Here is a 13,409-nt window from a genome sequence, read left to right on the forward strand (position 1 = left end):
CCGGCAGCTGAAATGAGTGGCGGGGGTGAGGCCTCTTCGGGGAGGCTGTGCTAGTGAACTTCCCTGAGAAGGATGTGTCCCTCTGAGCAGGCCTGCAGGTCCTGGGTGTGTGGGAGGCAGAATTCAGAGGCCCAGAAGAGACATTGGCTGGCAGCCTCGGCAAGGACACCCGTGTGGAGGAGGAGGCCACCTCCGAGGTAAAGCTAGGCTCACCCCACCACACCTGGAGCAGCTGAATCAACGCAGAGACAGAAACTTGGAATACCGCCTGCAAGTCAGGAAACTCGTGCGACCAGTCTGGTCTCCTGCATGCCCATGCAGGGCACATCCCTCCACCCACAGCCTGCCACCCTCAATGCATGGCAGGGTCACTGGGATTTCAGAATGGAAAACCACATCTGGGGCCATCCCAGGAGACCAGTCTTAAAAACAGTTTGCCAGGCCGGACACCTCCCTTTCCCTTTCGCAGCCTTCCAGGCAGAAAGCCCTTGAGGTCAAGGCAGGCCTCCCGGTCCTGCAGTTCAGCCTGGGAGCTGGAACCTCAGGAATAGGTGAAATGGCAGGAATGAATACATGAATGTTAGTCGCTGAGTCGTATCCAACTCTCTGCGACCCCATGGGCTGTTGCCCGCCAGGCTCCTCTGCCCATGGAATTCACTAGGCAAGAATAAATACTGGAGTGGGTAGCCAAGGAGATGGCAGGAAACCTCTTCTAATAAAAGCAAGTCATTTGCCATCTGGCAACCTTGGCTCCAAGTTTCCAGAGAGCTGGGCCGGGCCCAGTGCATGTCTGCTTGCTTTTTTTTTTAAAAAAAAAGAACAAAAAAGGAGGGATTCTCAAGTGTGTCCTGGGGAGGCTGCCCACAAGGAGGAGGGATGGTGACTGGGGGAGTTGGAACAGCAGTCTCTTTCACCTGTGAGACAGGTGTTGCTTGATGGTTGGTGACCGGGACAGATCAAGCCTCATGCCAGGCCTGTGGCCACAGCAGCTAGTTGCTTAATCAGAACCTGGAGGATGAAGCCTGGAGAGAGCTTCCAGATGCTTCCTCTTTCTCAGAGCGATTGAGCAGCGGGGTGGGTGAGGCAGCTCTGTGGCAAACAACACATGAAGCAGATGGATACTCAAATGCCAGCTAAAAGCCTGGGGTCAGCTGGGCCTCCCGGACTGGGGGCTGGGATCTGGGTTTGCTTCTCAGCTCTGTAGGGAGCTGGTTCAGTGGCTCAGTTAAGCAAGACCCTTCACCTCTCAGGGTTTCACTTCCCCCAGTTATCAAAAGGGGAAAAGCATCTTCCTCTTGCCCAATCCGGTCTCCTGGGCCATGGGTACTGATGATGGTCTCGGAGATGAAATTAAGCTCTTTAGAGAGGGGCTGGGGGCGGGGCGGGGTGGGCCCAGAGGGAGGGAGCCTGGAGGGAGGAGGTGACGGATGAGAATGAAGCGGGCAGAGCAGGGACCTTGGGGGTGGGGACGGGGGCTGGGGGAGAGGCGGCCGGGAGGACAGAGGAGCCTTTGTGCGGACTGGAACCGGGGCCAGAGGGCTCTGCCCTTCACCTCCCTCCCACTGGGCTCCCGGAGGCCGGATAACAACCCAGCAGGCCGCCCCGCCTCCCTCGCCGCTCAGTTTCCAGTCAACCCCGCCCCCGCGCGGCCGCACGACCCGGGGGGCTCCAGCCAGGGAGGCGGAGGGACCCTGCGGCAGGTGGGCTTTCTCACTAGGCTCGTGCACGGCCACGTCCTCGCTTCCCGGGCCTGAGTCCCACCAGACTCCGAGGTTTAAGCAGCGGCTTCTCAGGACTGATGGAAGCGCTCGGGGGGAGAAGAGGGAGGCCGCCCTCCCTCTAAGATACAAGATCCCTGGAGGCTCACGCCGCGTCCCGCGTCTTCCAGGCGCCCAAAGCCCTGACTTTGACCGTAGTCCTGGCTGGAGGAGCAGGCAGGCGAGGGAGGAGGGGGAGAGGAGGGCCCAGGCTCCCGCAAGGAGCCCCCTCCTCCCGCCGGCGCTGGCGTCCCCGCGTCGCGTGACCGCGGCACTGCGGCTGCAGCGCGGCGCTCGGCCCCTGGCGCGGGATTCCTGGGCGGGGGTGGGGAGCCTGGAGGTTCAAGATCAGACCTCGGTGGACTCCGGTCGCGGCGCTGCTAGAGGGTGATGACGCCCCGCTCCCGCTCCCCGCTCGGGTTCCTAGTTTCGCAGAGTTTCTCGACCCGTGAAAGCATCGCTGAGTCACCTTCCCGGAACGCGCTCGGGACGCTCACGACCCAGCCAGGGCTGCCCCCAGAGCTGCGCAGGGCGGAGGTGGCCACCAGCCGGCCGCGTGCCAGGCCAACGGCCCCGGGACCCACGCGTCCCAGCCCGAGCCTCTCCCCTACCCAGGGACACCTGGGCCCCGCCCCGCCAGGTGTTGGGAAACAGGGCCGCCTGGGTCCTCTCGCAAAGGGGTTCCTGGGAGCCGTGCCGGGACTTGCCTCTTCTCGACTTTCAGGGGCGACGGGAAACGAGACGTGTGAATGGGTGTCGGGTGGGGGCAGGTGTGGGCGCGTGAGCACCCTGCAGCCGGGCCTGCACCAGCCCAGCCTCCTACAGCGGTTTGATCTTTTCTAACTTTGGTTAGAAGGTTAGAAACTTGGTGACTTGACCTTGGCAACTTCCTCCTCTGGGTCGCCACACACTACCCCACAGGGAGCTTACTCGAGTGGGTCGTGGACACTTTGTGGTCCGACACTTACTTGCCGGTGATGTATGTTTATCACACCCCGTTGACACACGAGGCCCCGGGCCAGTTTGCAGCTCCCCGCTGAGCCAGTGGGGGCGACGGAGGACACGCCCCCGTGCTTGGCTCCCCAGTCCGGATGGGGTCGCCTAGGCCTGTTTACACAGTCAAGTTCCTTTCAGGTGGGTGAGGGGCGCGGGGCCTGGAGCTCCCGCTGGTTCAGGCGAACCTTGATGTTGTCCTCTGGGAAAAGCACCCAACTTTTGAGGTTCTTAACAAGGCCCCCTCCTCGGACCGCGTCCCCTCCCTCCCCCCCCTCCCCCCGCGCCGCGCTGCTGGCCCTCCCTCCCGGGATGGTTCTTCTGTCTCAGGCTCCACGGCCGTGCGGTCCAGGAGGCTAAAGTAACTCGGGGAGGATGGGAGCAGCTGCAGAGACGCCCCAGCACGGAGTGAGGGGTACCTGGCGGGGCCTGGACCTCGAAATCCGGGTGGGATTGGGGGGAGCGGGCAGCGGGGCGGGTTCCGCCAGGAGACTCTATCCAGGGACAGGTGAGAGTCTAACGACAGCCCTGAGCCACGCGCGCCCGGAGCCCCACTAGGGGGCCGCTCCGATTTTGTGCGCCGCGGCCTGTGATGCGCGTTCACCTTCGCGCGCCCGGGACGCTGCGCTCGCGGCGCGCCGCTCGTGCCGGGCCTGGGGCTCCGCGCCTCGCCAGCGGCCTCCACGTCTCCGCCCGACCGCTGCGCTCGCCTTCCTTCTGGGTCCGAGAGTCCCCGGACCCAGCCAAAGGGCTGCGCGCTTGGCTGAGCCGTGGGCGCTGACCGGGCGGGGGCGGAGCACCGAGGCCAGGGCCCCGCTGGCTTGCGCCGTGCGGGGCGCGGGTTCCACCCCCGCGAACGCCGGGGCCGCGGGGCGTGGCCAGGCCGGGACGCTAGGCACGGCGCCCTCCCCGAAGTTGAGCGAAAAGTTTGAGGCTGGAGGCAGCGAGGCCGCGCAGTCAGCGTTTACTCGGCGCTCCGGTTGCTCCACAGTTGCGAGACTGAGCCCGGGACCGGCTGTGTTCAGCCCTAGGCCACTGTGGGGAACGGAGGTAGCGCTTCCCCAGGAAACTGGACCGACTGGGTAGGGCTGGCCGCCTGCCCTGCCCTCTCGCCCTTCTTGGCTTCCTGGGCGGCCGGGGGAGCTGCCGTGCAGCACATGGCCTCCGTGCCCACTCGGCTCTGGCTGAGGGAGGCGGTGGCTGGCGGCCCGGCTCCGGCGTCGCTTCCTCGAGCGCTGCGCGCGGCGCCGCAGAGCCCGGCCCTTGGAAACGCTCGCGGCGATCCGGGCCGCTCCAGAGCTCGGGGTAGAGGACCCGGCGACCCGGCTGTTTCGGGCCGAGGATCGCTCGCCCCGAACTTCGCGCGCGGCGATGGCCACTCACCACCTGGGATTTTTTAACGCAACTGGACTCCCCTCCCCCTGGCGGCCCCCGGGGAGGGGCGTGAGGACTCGATCCCACGGAGAGAGCACCGGCCTCTGACTCATCGTCGGGCCGGAACCCGAGGTCCTAGAAAAGACAGGCTCTCAGGAAAAGACCCTTTCCCCCTGGGGGGGGGGGGTGCGGTGGGGGCTCAGTTCCAGGACCCGAGCGCCCTTGGTCGCACTGGACCTCGGCTTTCTGGACCTCTCGGAAAACTAGGCAATGCCGGTGCGCACGGCTCCCCCAGCGTGGTCCCAGGACCTAACGGGGCGCCCCCCACCTCAGGGTACCGCTCCAGACTCCACCAGTGCGGTCTCCTCTCCCTCAGATCCGGCAACCGCAGGGAATGACGCGGGTGCCCCCAGAGCCCCGGCAACGGGCGGGGAGGGCGAGCCCCGTCACCAAGACGCCCGCCTGGGCAGCACCGATAAGGAGCTGAAGTCAGGAGCCACCGCGGCGGACAGCGTCCGGACAGCGTCGGGGACCCCTTGGCAGCGGGGGCCGCGGGCCGAGGTCATGGATGCAGGTTTGTGGGGGCCTGGCGGGGAAGGCCTGTAGGGGGATCCCTTCTCTCCCTGGTGAGGAAAGTTGGCCGGAGTCAAGTGAACAAAAGAGGGGCTGGGACCCTGGAGTGAAGCCCTTTTCCCCACGAGACCAGAAGCTGGTGGGAGTTTGAGCCCAGTCAAGCTGGCTGGGTGTGGAGCGTGAAGCTCCCGCTGGAGCACCCCGCTGGAGGCCGCTGCCGCTGGCCAGGCTCAGTTGGATCAATTACCCGTGGATTTCAGGCGCCGCGTTTCCACCCGGGTGCCCGCATTGTGATCCTCAGCCCCTAGAGGCGGGTTCCGGTTTGTGTTTACAGCGGGCGGCTCCCGGAACCCGCTCCCAAGGCCCTGCCACGTGCTGGTGCTGTTAAATCCGCGCGGGGGCAAGGGCAAAGCCCTGCAGCTCTTCTGGAGCCACGTGCAGCCGCTGCTGGTCCAGGCCGACGTCTCCTTCACGCTGATGCTCACTGGTGAGTGTCTCCCCCGGAGCGGGCGCGGGGAGCATCCCCAGCTGGGGAACCCGCGACTCCAACCTCCCACCTTGATAGCCACGCCCTCTGCACAGAGCGGCGGAACCACGCCCGGGAGCTGGTGCGCACCGAGGACCTGCGACGCTGGGACGCGCTGGTGGTCATGTCCGGGGACGGGCTGATCCACGAGGTGAGGCCTTCGCAGGGGAGGCTGGGCCTGGGTCGCGGGGCCGGGGTGGGGTGGGGGAAGCTTCCCAGGCTGAGGCCGCCTGTGCTCCAACAGGTGGTGAACGGGCTCATGGAGCGGCCTGACTGGGAGACCGCCATCCAGAAGCCCCTGTGTAGCCTTCCAGCCGGCTCTGGCAATGCGGTGGCCGCTTCTTTGAACCATTACGCCGGGTGAGAGCCCAGGGTCCGAGTGGGCTTGTTTTCCCTCAGGGCCACGCCTACTGCCAGGCTTTCTTTTATGAGTGTCCCGGAGCAGGAGTGGCTACCACTCGTCTCTGGAGCCCTGAGCCTCTGTTCCGGGGTCCTCTCTCTCTGTGTGTGACTCCAGTTGGCTGTCACCCCCTGCCAACTCCCTCAGGGGCTCAGGGTCACTTTGGCCTGCCCCAGCTCCCCAGGAGGAGGAAGGGGAGGGCATGCGAGGGCTCCTGCCCTCCTCATCCGACGCCCTCCCCTGCAGGTACGAGCAGGTGACCAACGAAGACCTCCTGACCAACTGCACCCAGCTGCTGTGCCGCCGGCTGCTGGCGCCGATGGACCTACTGTCCCTGCAGACCGCCTGCGGGCAGCGCCTCTTCTCCGTGCTCAGCCTGGCGTGGGGTTTCATCGCCGACGTGGATCTGGAGAGCGAGAAGTTTCGGAGGCTGGGTGAGATGCGCTTCGCTCTGGGCACCTGCCTGCGCCTGGCGGCCCTGCGCACCTACCGGGGCAGCCTGGCCTACCTGCCCGCAGAAACGCCGGCCTCCAGGGGGGCACCCGCCCCGACTCGGGCCCCGCAGGGCCCCGCGGACACCCACGTGGTTCCCCTGGAGCAGCCAGTGCCCCCTCACTGGACGGTGGTGCCGGAGCAGGACTTCGTGCTGGTGCTGGCGCTCCTGCACTCCCACCTGGCCAGTGAGCTTTTCACCGCCCCCATGGGCCGCTGTTCGGCCGGCGCCATGCACCTGTTCTACGTGCGCGCCGGCGTGTCCCGGGCCACGCTGCTGCGCCTCTTCCTGGCCATGGAGAAGGGCAGGCACATGGAGTACCACTGCCCCCACCTGGTGTACGTGCCCGTGGTCGCCTTCCGCCTGGAGCCCAAGGACGGGAAGGGTGTGTTTGCTGTGGATGGGGAACTGCTGATCAGCGGGGCTGTCCAGGGCCAGGTTCTCCCCAACTACTTCTGGATGGTCAGTGGCTGCAGGGAGTCCCCACCCTCTCTGAAACTGCAGCCCTCACCCCGAAGGAGGTCTCAGCAGAGGCCGCCCCCAGCAGAGAGCCGGTGACTCCGTGCCTTTATCTACTTGGTTTACTCTCTGCTCAGGCCCCCCACCCCCTTCTCCCTCAGCCAGGACTGGAGAGCCTATCCACACCGCAGGTGGTGAGTTGGGAGGAGGAGGGGGAGGGAGACGCCTGGAGAAGGGTGGGAACGACAGGCTCTGCCCACCGAAGGCCAGATGGAGCGTTGGACTAGCAGCAGGGAAGCCACCCTTGAATCAGATCCGAATAAAGTGACATTCCCAGCCTGCTGGTCTTATCCTAGGGGGTGAGGGGAGCGGGGTCTTGCTTCTGTCCGGGCTCTGGAATTTAACGTGATGCCCAACCGAGGTCCTTCCTGGATAGGGCAGTGTGTGGTACCGGCCCCTGGGAAGTCATTTTGGGAGTGAGCACAGGACCAGAGCTGGTCTAGGCTGCTTTTGCATGGGGTGGGACCCTGCCCCAGTGATGATTATACCCCTTCTGGCCTGGAGCCAACTGCCTCTTTGCACAGGTAGAAAACTGAGGCTTAGAGCAAGTATGTCTTACCTAGGGCCATACAGCCAGAGAATCTCAGCCAAAAGGGAGAATGTCCCTGAGTTAGGGGCACTGGGGAAAATTGGCAAGGGGCAACAGAGGTTAAAATAGCAGACAGCTGTCCCGTTTTTACAAGGAGTCTGTTGTTTCTCCAGGGACGGCTCTGGGGCTCCCCCTGCCTCCCCTGCCCTCCTCCAGTCTGTCCTTGTGGGGGAGCGGTGGGCTGGGTTTTGAAAGGAAGCAGCAGTGAGAAGGGGCAGATTCCAGCCATCCAGAGTGGCTTCGAGCCCAGGCCAGCCGCCCCACCCCCACCCCACCGCCAGCATCTGGAAGGAGCTGAACTGGTGGACCTGGTCAGAGGCCCCTGGGGTCCAGAGCTGCTGCTACTGCCCTGCTGGAAGGTGGCTCCAGGACCCAGGCCCTGCTCAGAGGCAAGAGCACCCACCCACTGAACTTCTAGACCCTCACCTCCCGGCCCCTGTGAGTCCCTGATGGGAGATGAAGAGGCTTGGGAGCGGGCTGGGTGGGGAAGGGGCGGCTGCCTTTAGACGCCTCCCCTCCCCTGGCCTCAGCCACAGGGATCTTTCCTTCCCCTGGGGAGGGTGTGTGAGGTGCCCCCGAGAGGAAGAAAGGCGACAGAACCCAGATGAACGGCAGAGGCAGGTTTAATGGTACCACCTTATCTGTTTTGTACATTGTAATGAGCCAAACCAAAAAAAATGCAAGTAAAAAAAAAAAAGTTTAATCACACAGCACTTTATACAGATATCTTAAGCAGTAGGCATTCACATCTCCACGTGAACAATGCACCGGGAAGCACAGCCCCGCCAGTCACTCCGGGTGATCCTCAAACAAGACCCCGACTCCGGGCTCCGGTTGCCGCAGCCCCGGTCCGGCCCCCGTCCTTCCCCGCGCTGCTGCCAGCCGCGTGCTCGCGGCGGCCAGGTGTGGAGCCAGCGTAAGGCGGACAAGACACGTCATGCTTTGGCTTCTTATTTTGTCTCTTTTTTTTTTTTCCTAGTAAGAGTTAATATTTTGACTTATTTTCTTTCAACCTTAAATATTACATTACATACACCAAAAATTACATAGCTGCAATGTGCTCAGCGGCATCCTGTTCACCTGGAGCTTCACATTATCAAACGATTAGAAAACCTGTAAACCTCTGGGCCCGGCTCTGCAGGGAGAACCCTGCCTGCCACCGCTCTGCTGCATCGAGCCTGCAGGCTGTGTCCTCTCGGCCCGGGCGGGGAGAGGGCTGGCCTGCTCCGAGTTGCGTGAGCTGCACGCTGCCCCCTCCAGCATGAGCACTGGACACCGGAGGAAGAGGCCCTCGTCTGTGCTGCTGCTCCCACCTCCGGGGAACCGGGAGGGGGGCCTTAAAGCCAGAGCTGCGGTCCCCCCGCCCCGAGGGGCAGGAAGGGCAAGGCACCTACAGCTGTGTCTTCCCAGCAGCAGCTCCCTGTCCTCACCCCGCGGCAGTGCTCGAGGGCCACCACCTTCCGGGCGTTGTCCTGCACCCGGCCTGGTGCCCACCTCTCGCAGAGAGCAAGTTCAACAGGCTGGGGCCCAGCCGGGAGTCAGCGGCGGCGGCACCACTCTGGGGAGGGTGGCAGAGCTGGGGGGCGAGGGAAGACCAGGTGGGTGGTGGCGACGGGAGGGCCCGGGACACCAGGAAGCATCAGCGGGACTCGAGAGGGCGGGGGGACCGGGGCGACCGCCGCGGCAACCCACACTTCATGCAAGGCACGTCCACGCGGCCTGCATTCTCCTGTGTCAGCCCCCAGGGAGAGCCCACCCCTGCCCTGAGGGCAAGATGGCAAGGGAGGAAGCGCGGGGGCACGCTGCCTGGTACGAGGGGAAAATCAGCCGCGTGGATCCGATTTCCTTTGCCACAGGGCACCTGCCTGTTGGAAGATTGCTTCGGAATACAAATGGCAGCATCTCAAGAAACTTCCTGCGTGTCAGCAGCAAACTCACCTTGGGAAGGAGGGGGCAAAGGGCGGGGGGGGGGCCTGCACTGGGGACAGAGGAGGAGAGGGAAGGGGGGCGGCCTCTCCCCGTGGCGATGTGCCTTTCTCTGGGGCTGCTGGCTACTTGTCCCCCGCGCTCTCGGGCATGCCCGCCTCCATCAGGGCGGCCCGGAACTGCGTCAGGACTCCCCGGATGCTCTTGACAAAGCCCTTGGAGAGCGGGAAGAGGGGGAAGCCGAGGTCGGGGTAGCCGCTCTTCTCAGGCAGGAAGCTCCGGTAGCTCTTTCTCCTCTTCTTTGGCTTGACGCTGGGCGGCACCGAGATGTCGGGCGGGGCCTCCGAGGCCTGTTCCATGTGGTCCCTGCTGGCTGAGGCTGGGCCCTCCGAGTCTGAGCCCTGGGAGGCCTCCCCGGGGGCCAGCCCCCCGTCCTCAGGTTCCTCTCGGCTAAAGTCCGAGAGCTCGGCCATGGCTGGCAGCTCCGGCGAGCTGCTGTCCTTGGGGAGCCCGTTGGGCAGCGCCTGGGCCCTCTCCAGCAGGGCGTGGGTTTCCAGCCAGGACTCGATGCGGTTCACCAGCCGCCAGCCGCCGGTGCTGAAGTGCTGCCGGATCTCCTGCTCGAAGACCTCGGGCGGCCGCCGGACCAGCTGGGTCATGGACTGCACCACGCGGATGAGGGCCATCTCGTTGTAGCAGCGGCTGTTCTCGTAGCCCTCCTGCAGGCCTCGGTCGCTGTCGAAGCCTGCCTCATTGTAGTACGGCTCGTTCACCAGAATCAGACCTGCAGGAGGGAAGGGGAAGTCCCTCAGGGCCGGCCCGACCTCCACCCCCGAGAGGAGGCCAGAGCTACAGACGGGAGGTAAAAGGGGCCACAGCCAGAGTGACCGTGCCCTCCAGCCCCGCCTTGCCCACCGTACCTTGGATGGAGATGAGCACCTGGAGAAGGCTGGATTTGCTTGTCCACCTCTCTGTCCCCTGAAACACACACACGCACACACACAGTGCAGTTGATCAGCAGTGTCCCAGACACCCCTGGCCCGGCCCGCACCCACCCTCACTGTGTGCCAGCGCTGACCCACCTTTCCAATCCAGGTGCCCAGAAGGCTGACGCACACCTTCCCATTGTCGTACAGGTTGGGGTTCAGGCGGCCACTGCACTGGGAGAGGTAGCAGAAGTGGGGGGGCACGGCCGGGTAGATGTTGGGCAGCTGGATGTCGAACAGGTAGAGGCCATCCTCGTAGGGGGTGCGAGTGGGGCCCTTGATCAGGGCCGAGAAGAGGTCCTAGAGGGGGGCAGGGGGAGAGAGCAGGGAGGCTGATGCGGGCAGCAAGTACCCGCATGTGGCACCTGCTTCCAGACTCTTCCCGGGGGCCACGGGGCTGCAGTGGGAGAGGGAGCGGCCCTAGGATCCGGACACCCGCGGACAGCGACAGAGAAGCTGAACGCAGACATCTCCGTGCAGACCTACTTGGCACCTCTTAACTCCTGGCATGAAAAGGAATTTTCCAAACTGGTTTTTATCTTACCAGGTTTTTCTTTTTTAAATAAACTACTACTTTTAACTTGCATTCCTCAAAACACCACTGTGACCTAGCCCTCCACCTCCCCACAGTGAAAGCAGCAACAGTGACAACCAATAAGAGGAAAGAACATTCCAGGATGGCAAGGCTGCACTGGCTTCGAAGGAAGTAGAGGGATGAGAGGATTTGAACTCGGGGAAAATGCTCTGTCAGTCATTAAGGAGATTCTCCACACACACATCAGAGACCCAGGCTGAGGGCTGGGGCTGGGGCTGGGGTGGGGGCGCCACTGCCGGGTGAGCTGCCAGCTGAGAGTCTGCCAGGGCCGAGCGGACCAGCGCGAGTGCCGGCAGGCCCGTTCCCACGGCATCCTTCTCTGTGGTCCCTTTCTCCAGGGCTGGGCCGGAGGTGAGGCTTCAGACCCAAATTCAGGGTCTTGCACGGTGCCTGGCACAGGACACGGCCCAGCTGAACAAACAAGGTGGCAGACGGACTGCCTCGCTCTTCCTGGGACCAACAAGGAAGCACTCACACACCTCCACCAGTGTGACTCAAACACGGGCCCAGGTCACAAACAAGACCAGCAAACGGAGTGGGACGTGGCCAGGTGAGGTGATACTGTCCTGGAGCTAAAAAGCAATGAACTACATGGTTGTCACTCAACATGGGTAGGTTTCAAAATTTACCCTGTTGAGTGATGAGCAAGTTACAGATGATGACGTGCTAGCCTTGTGGAACAAATCCTACTAAAAAGCCTGTGTTTGTGGCGATGCATGAACGTGTAAACATGGAGGGTCATCTGCAGGAGAACCATGAGACTCCTGAAGTCACTGCCCGCAGGCGGGGCAGGGACCGGTCAAAGGAGAATACACCCTTTCCTGTAACATTCTAGTTTTTCAAAAAAGAAAAGTCAAGTAAAGTATTATATAATTCTAAACCAAGCTTTAAAAGGACGGCCGTCTGGTCTAGATACAGCTGTGGGAGTCTTGTTGGAGCCTCTCCTGCCCTCTGAGGGGCTGCAGGCAGGCGGCCTTGCGGGTGCCCCCCAGGCCTGCAGGCCCAGGGCCCAAGGCTGCAGCCTCCTGGGCGCCCACCCGGACGCCCGTGCCTGCCCACGCCCGCCTACTTGCCATTCTGTCCTCAAATGTCTTGACCATGATGCCGTCAGGCAGCGAGGTGGCCAGTAGTGCCATCTCCTTCCGCACTGTGCTGAAGAACTTCTTGGCTTCTGGAGGCTGGAACTCAATTTTCTTAAAAGAGTGATTTGCTAGAGGGGGAAAGAGCAGGGTCAGTTCCTCTGGTGAGGCCTGGAAACACCACCCGGAGGGGCAGTGGTGGCCGAACGTGATCCCCAGATGGGTGGGCAAAGCCACACCCCCCCCGCCCGCCCTCTTCTGGCACTGGGACTGGTGCCCACTCCAGGGACACGGTGCCATGGCCCTGGGCCTGGAGCGCAGGCCGGGCGAACTCACAGGGTGCGAACTCCAGCACCGAGAAGACCTCGCCCTTGGCGCTGGTGAAGGTGACGCCGGGCTTGCCGCCGCACTGCTGGCAGAGCACCGGGGTCTCGCTGGGCCACTCGGCCTTCACCAGCGACGGCCCCTCGGGCTTCTCCTCCTTGCGCTCCGTCTCCGGCACCGCCTCCATCTTCTCCTCCTCGGCGATGGCCACGTTGTCCAGGGTTTTCTTGAGGTTCTCCTGCAGCTTCTTGATGTCATCCAGGAACTTCTTCTCCCGCGTGGGTTTCTCAGGCTCTGCCGTGGGGGAGGTGGGCGAGCCCGTCAGCAGCTGCTCCACCGTCATGTTTTTGAGGCTCTCCAGGATCTTGATGGCCTCCTTCAGCTCCCGGAAGCTCTTCGGGGGCCCGTCCTTGCCAGCCTTCTCCATCAGCCCGGCCACGGGGGCAGCCATGGCCACGGCCCCCTGGATGGCGGCCGTGGCGGCCTCCTCACTGATCACCACGCCCTTGTCCTCCTCAGGGGCTGCTGGCTGCTCGGCGGCGGGGATGGGGGGCTCCTCTATCTTGGGGTGCTCATCCTCCACCAGCCCATTGTCCGTCTCCCAGCTGTCACTGTCGTCTTCCCACTCGTCCGAGGACGCCCCGCTGGTGCTGCCTTCCACCGAGTCGTAGTCCGACTCCTCGATCTCAGACTCGATGTTGTACAGGTGCTGAGGAGAGACAGGGCGCGGGCTGGTCAGAGGCCCCCTGCCGGGGACCCTGGGCCTCAGAGCTGATGGTGACTGGATGCCCTGAGGCCTCAGCGGCCCTGCCACCCTTCCCCCCTTTCCTGCTCTGGCCTCGAGGTTGGGCCTCTGTGCTAGGTGGTCCCTAGGCCTCTGGGAGGCACCCCTGCCACCCAGCCCAGCCCATGGGTCCAGGGCCCAGCAAATGCCAGTTCCAGCTTCCTCTCCACTGAATGCACTTGGCCCGCTGGACCGTGGCAGACTCTGTTCCCGTTCCTGGAATGGCCTCCTGGACGAAGGGGGAGCCACCCCCTCGTCCATCCTGTACTGGCAGCGGAGAGGGAAGCTGGGGTGTGAGCATCAGATCAAATGAGGGGGCACAGAAATGGAGCTGCGAAAGCCCTGTCCATTCCCTCCTCCTGATCTGTGACAGTTTCCTAGAAGTGTTGGGGGAAGGATGTTTCTTACAGGGTGCAACCTGTGCATTCTCAGCACAGTGAGATAGGGATCCAGCTAGATCTGTGAGAACCTAGACGTGCCTGGCAACCAGG

The 13,409-nt window shown here is 63.5% G+C and overlaps 2 protein-coding genes across 7 annotated transcripts in view; one reads left to right on the forward strand and one right to left on the reverse strand.

Annotated features, from left to right (window-relative positions):
- The first annotated feature begins 1,562 nt into the window (after window positions 1–1,562).
- SPHK1 (sphingosine kinase 1) lies at window positions 1,563–6,914 on the forward strand. 4 transcript variants are annotated; one of them, XM_043461628.1, is made up of 6 exons: window positions 1,563–1,700; window positions 4,501–4,698; window positions 5,032–5,184; window positions 5,280–5,374; window positions 5,468–5,583; window positions 5,870–6,914. In XM_043461628.1, the coding sequence occupies exons 2-6, from the start codon at window positions 4,689–4,691 to the stop codon at window positions 6,672–6,674; spliced, it is 1,179 nt and encodes a 392-aa protein (XP_043317563.1). In that variant the 5' UTR covers window positions 1,563–1,700; window positions 4,501–4,688; the 3' UTR covers window positions 6,675–6,914. The 4 variants fall into 4 exon arrangements, with proteins under 4 accessions (XP_043317563.1, XP_043317547.1, XP_043317553.1 ...); XM_043461612.1 differs by lacking the exon at window positions 1,563–1,700 and adding an exon at window positions 3,035–3,165; XM_043461618.1 differs by lacking the exon at window positions 1,563–1,700 and adding an exon at window positions 3,244–3,800.
- A 917-nt stretch (window positions 6,915–7,831) lies between these two features.
- The window catches only part of UBE2O (ubiquitin conjugating enzyme E2 O), a 49,428-nt gene continuing 43,850 nt past the window's right edge, over window positions 7,832–13,409 (reverse strand). For all 3 annotated transcript variants that reach the window (XM_043461567.1, XM_043461576.1, XM_043461586.1), the window contains exons 14-18: window positions 12,147–12,843; window positions 11,805–11,941; window positions 10,233–10,436; window positions 10,071–10,128; window positions 7,832–9,934 (exon numbers count right to left, since the gene is read on the reverse strand). In XM_043461567.1, coding sequence (XP_043317502.1) covers window positions 9,276–9,934; window positions 10,071–10,128; window positions 10,233–10,436; window positions 11,805–11,941; window positions 12,147–12,843 — 1,755 coding nt within the window. In that variant the 3' untranslated portion in view covers window positions 7,832–9,275. The remainder of the gene's footprint in view (window positions 9,935–10,070; window positions 10,129–10,232; window positions 10,437–11,804; window positions 11,942–12,146; window positions 12,844–13,409) is intronic.

The sequence above is a fragment of the Cervus canadensis genome, chromosome 1 (assembly GCF_019320065.1).
Source record: "Cervus canadensis isolate Bull #8, Minnesota chromosome 1, ASM1932006v1, whole genome shotgun sequence".
NCBI classification, from domain to species: Eukaryota; Metazoa; Chordata; class Mammalia; order Artiodactyla; family Cervidae; genus Cervus; species Cervus canadensis.

Excerpts from the sequence above, each read along its gene's own strand:
- SPHK1 (XM_043461602.1), top strand. The coding sequence starts at position 4,395 with ATGCCGGTGCGCACGGCTCCCCCAGCGTGGTCCCAGGACCTAACGGGG. Across the intron at positions 4,699-5,031 it reads GGCCGAGGTCATGGATGCAG|CGGGCGGCTCCCGGAACCCG; the intron begins GTTTGTGGGGGC and ends TTGTGTTTACAG. Across the intron at positions 5,185-5,279 it reads CTTCACGCTGATGCTCACTG|AGCGGCGGAACCACGCCCGG; the intron begins GTGAGTGTCTCC and ends CCCTCTGCACAG.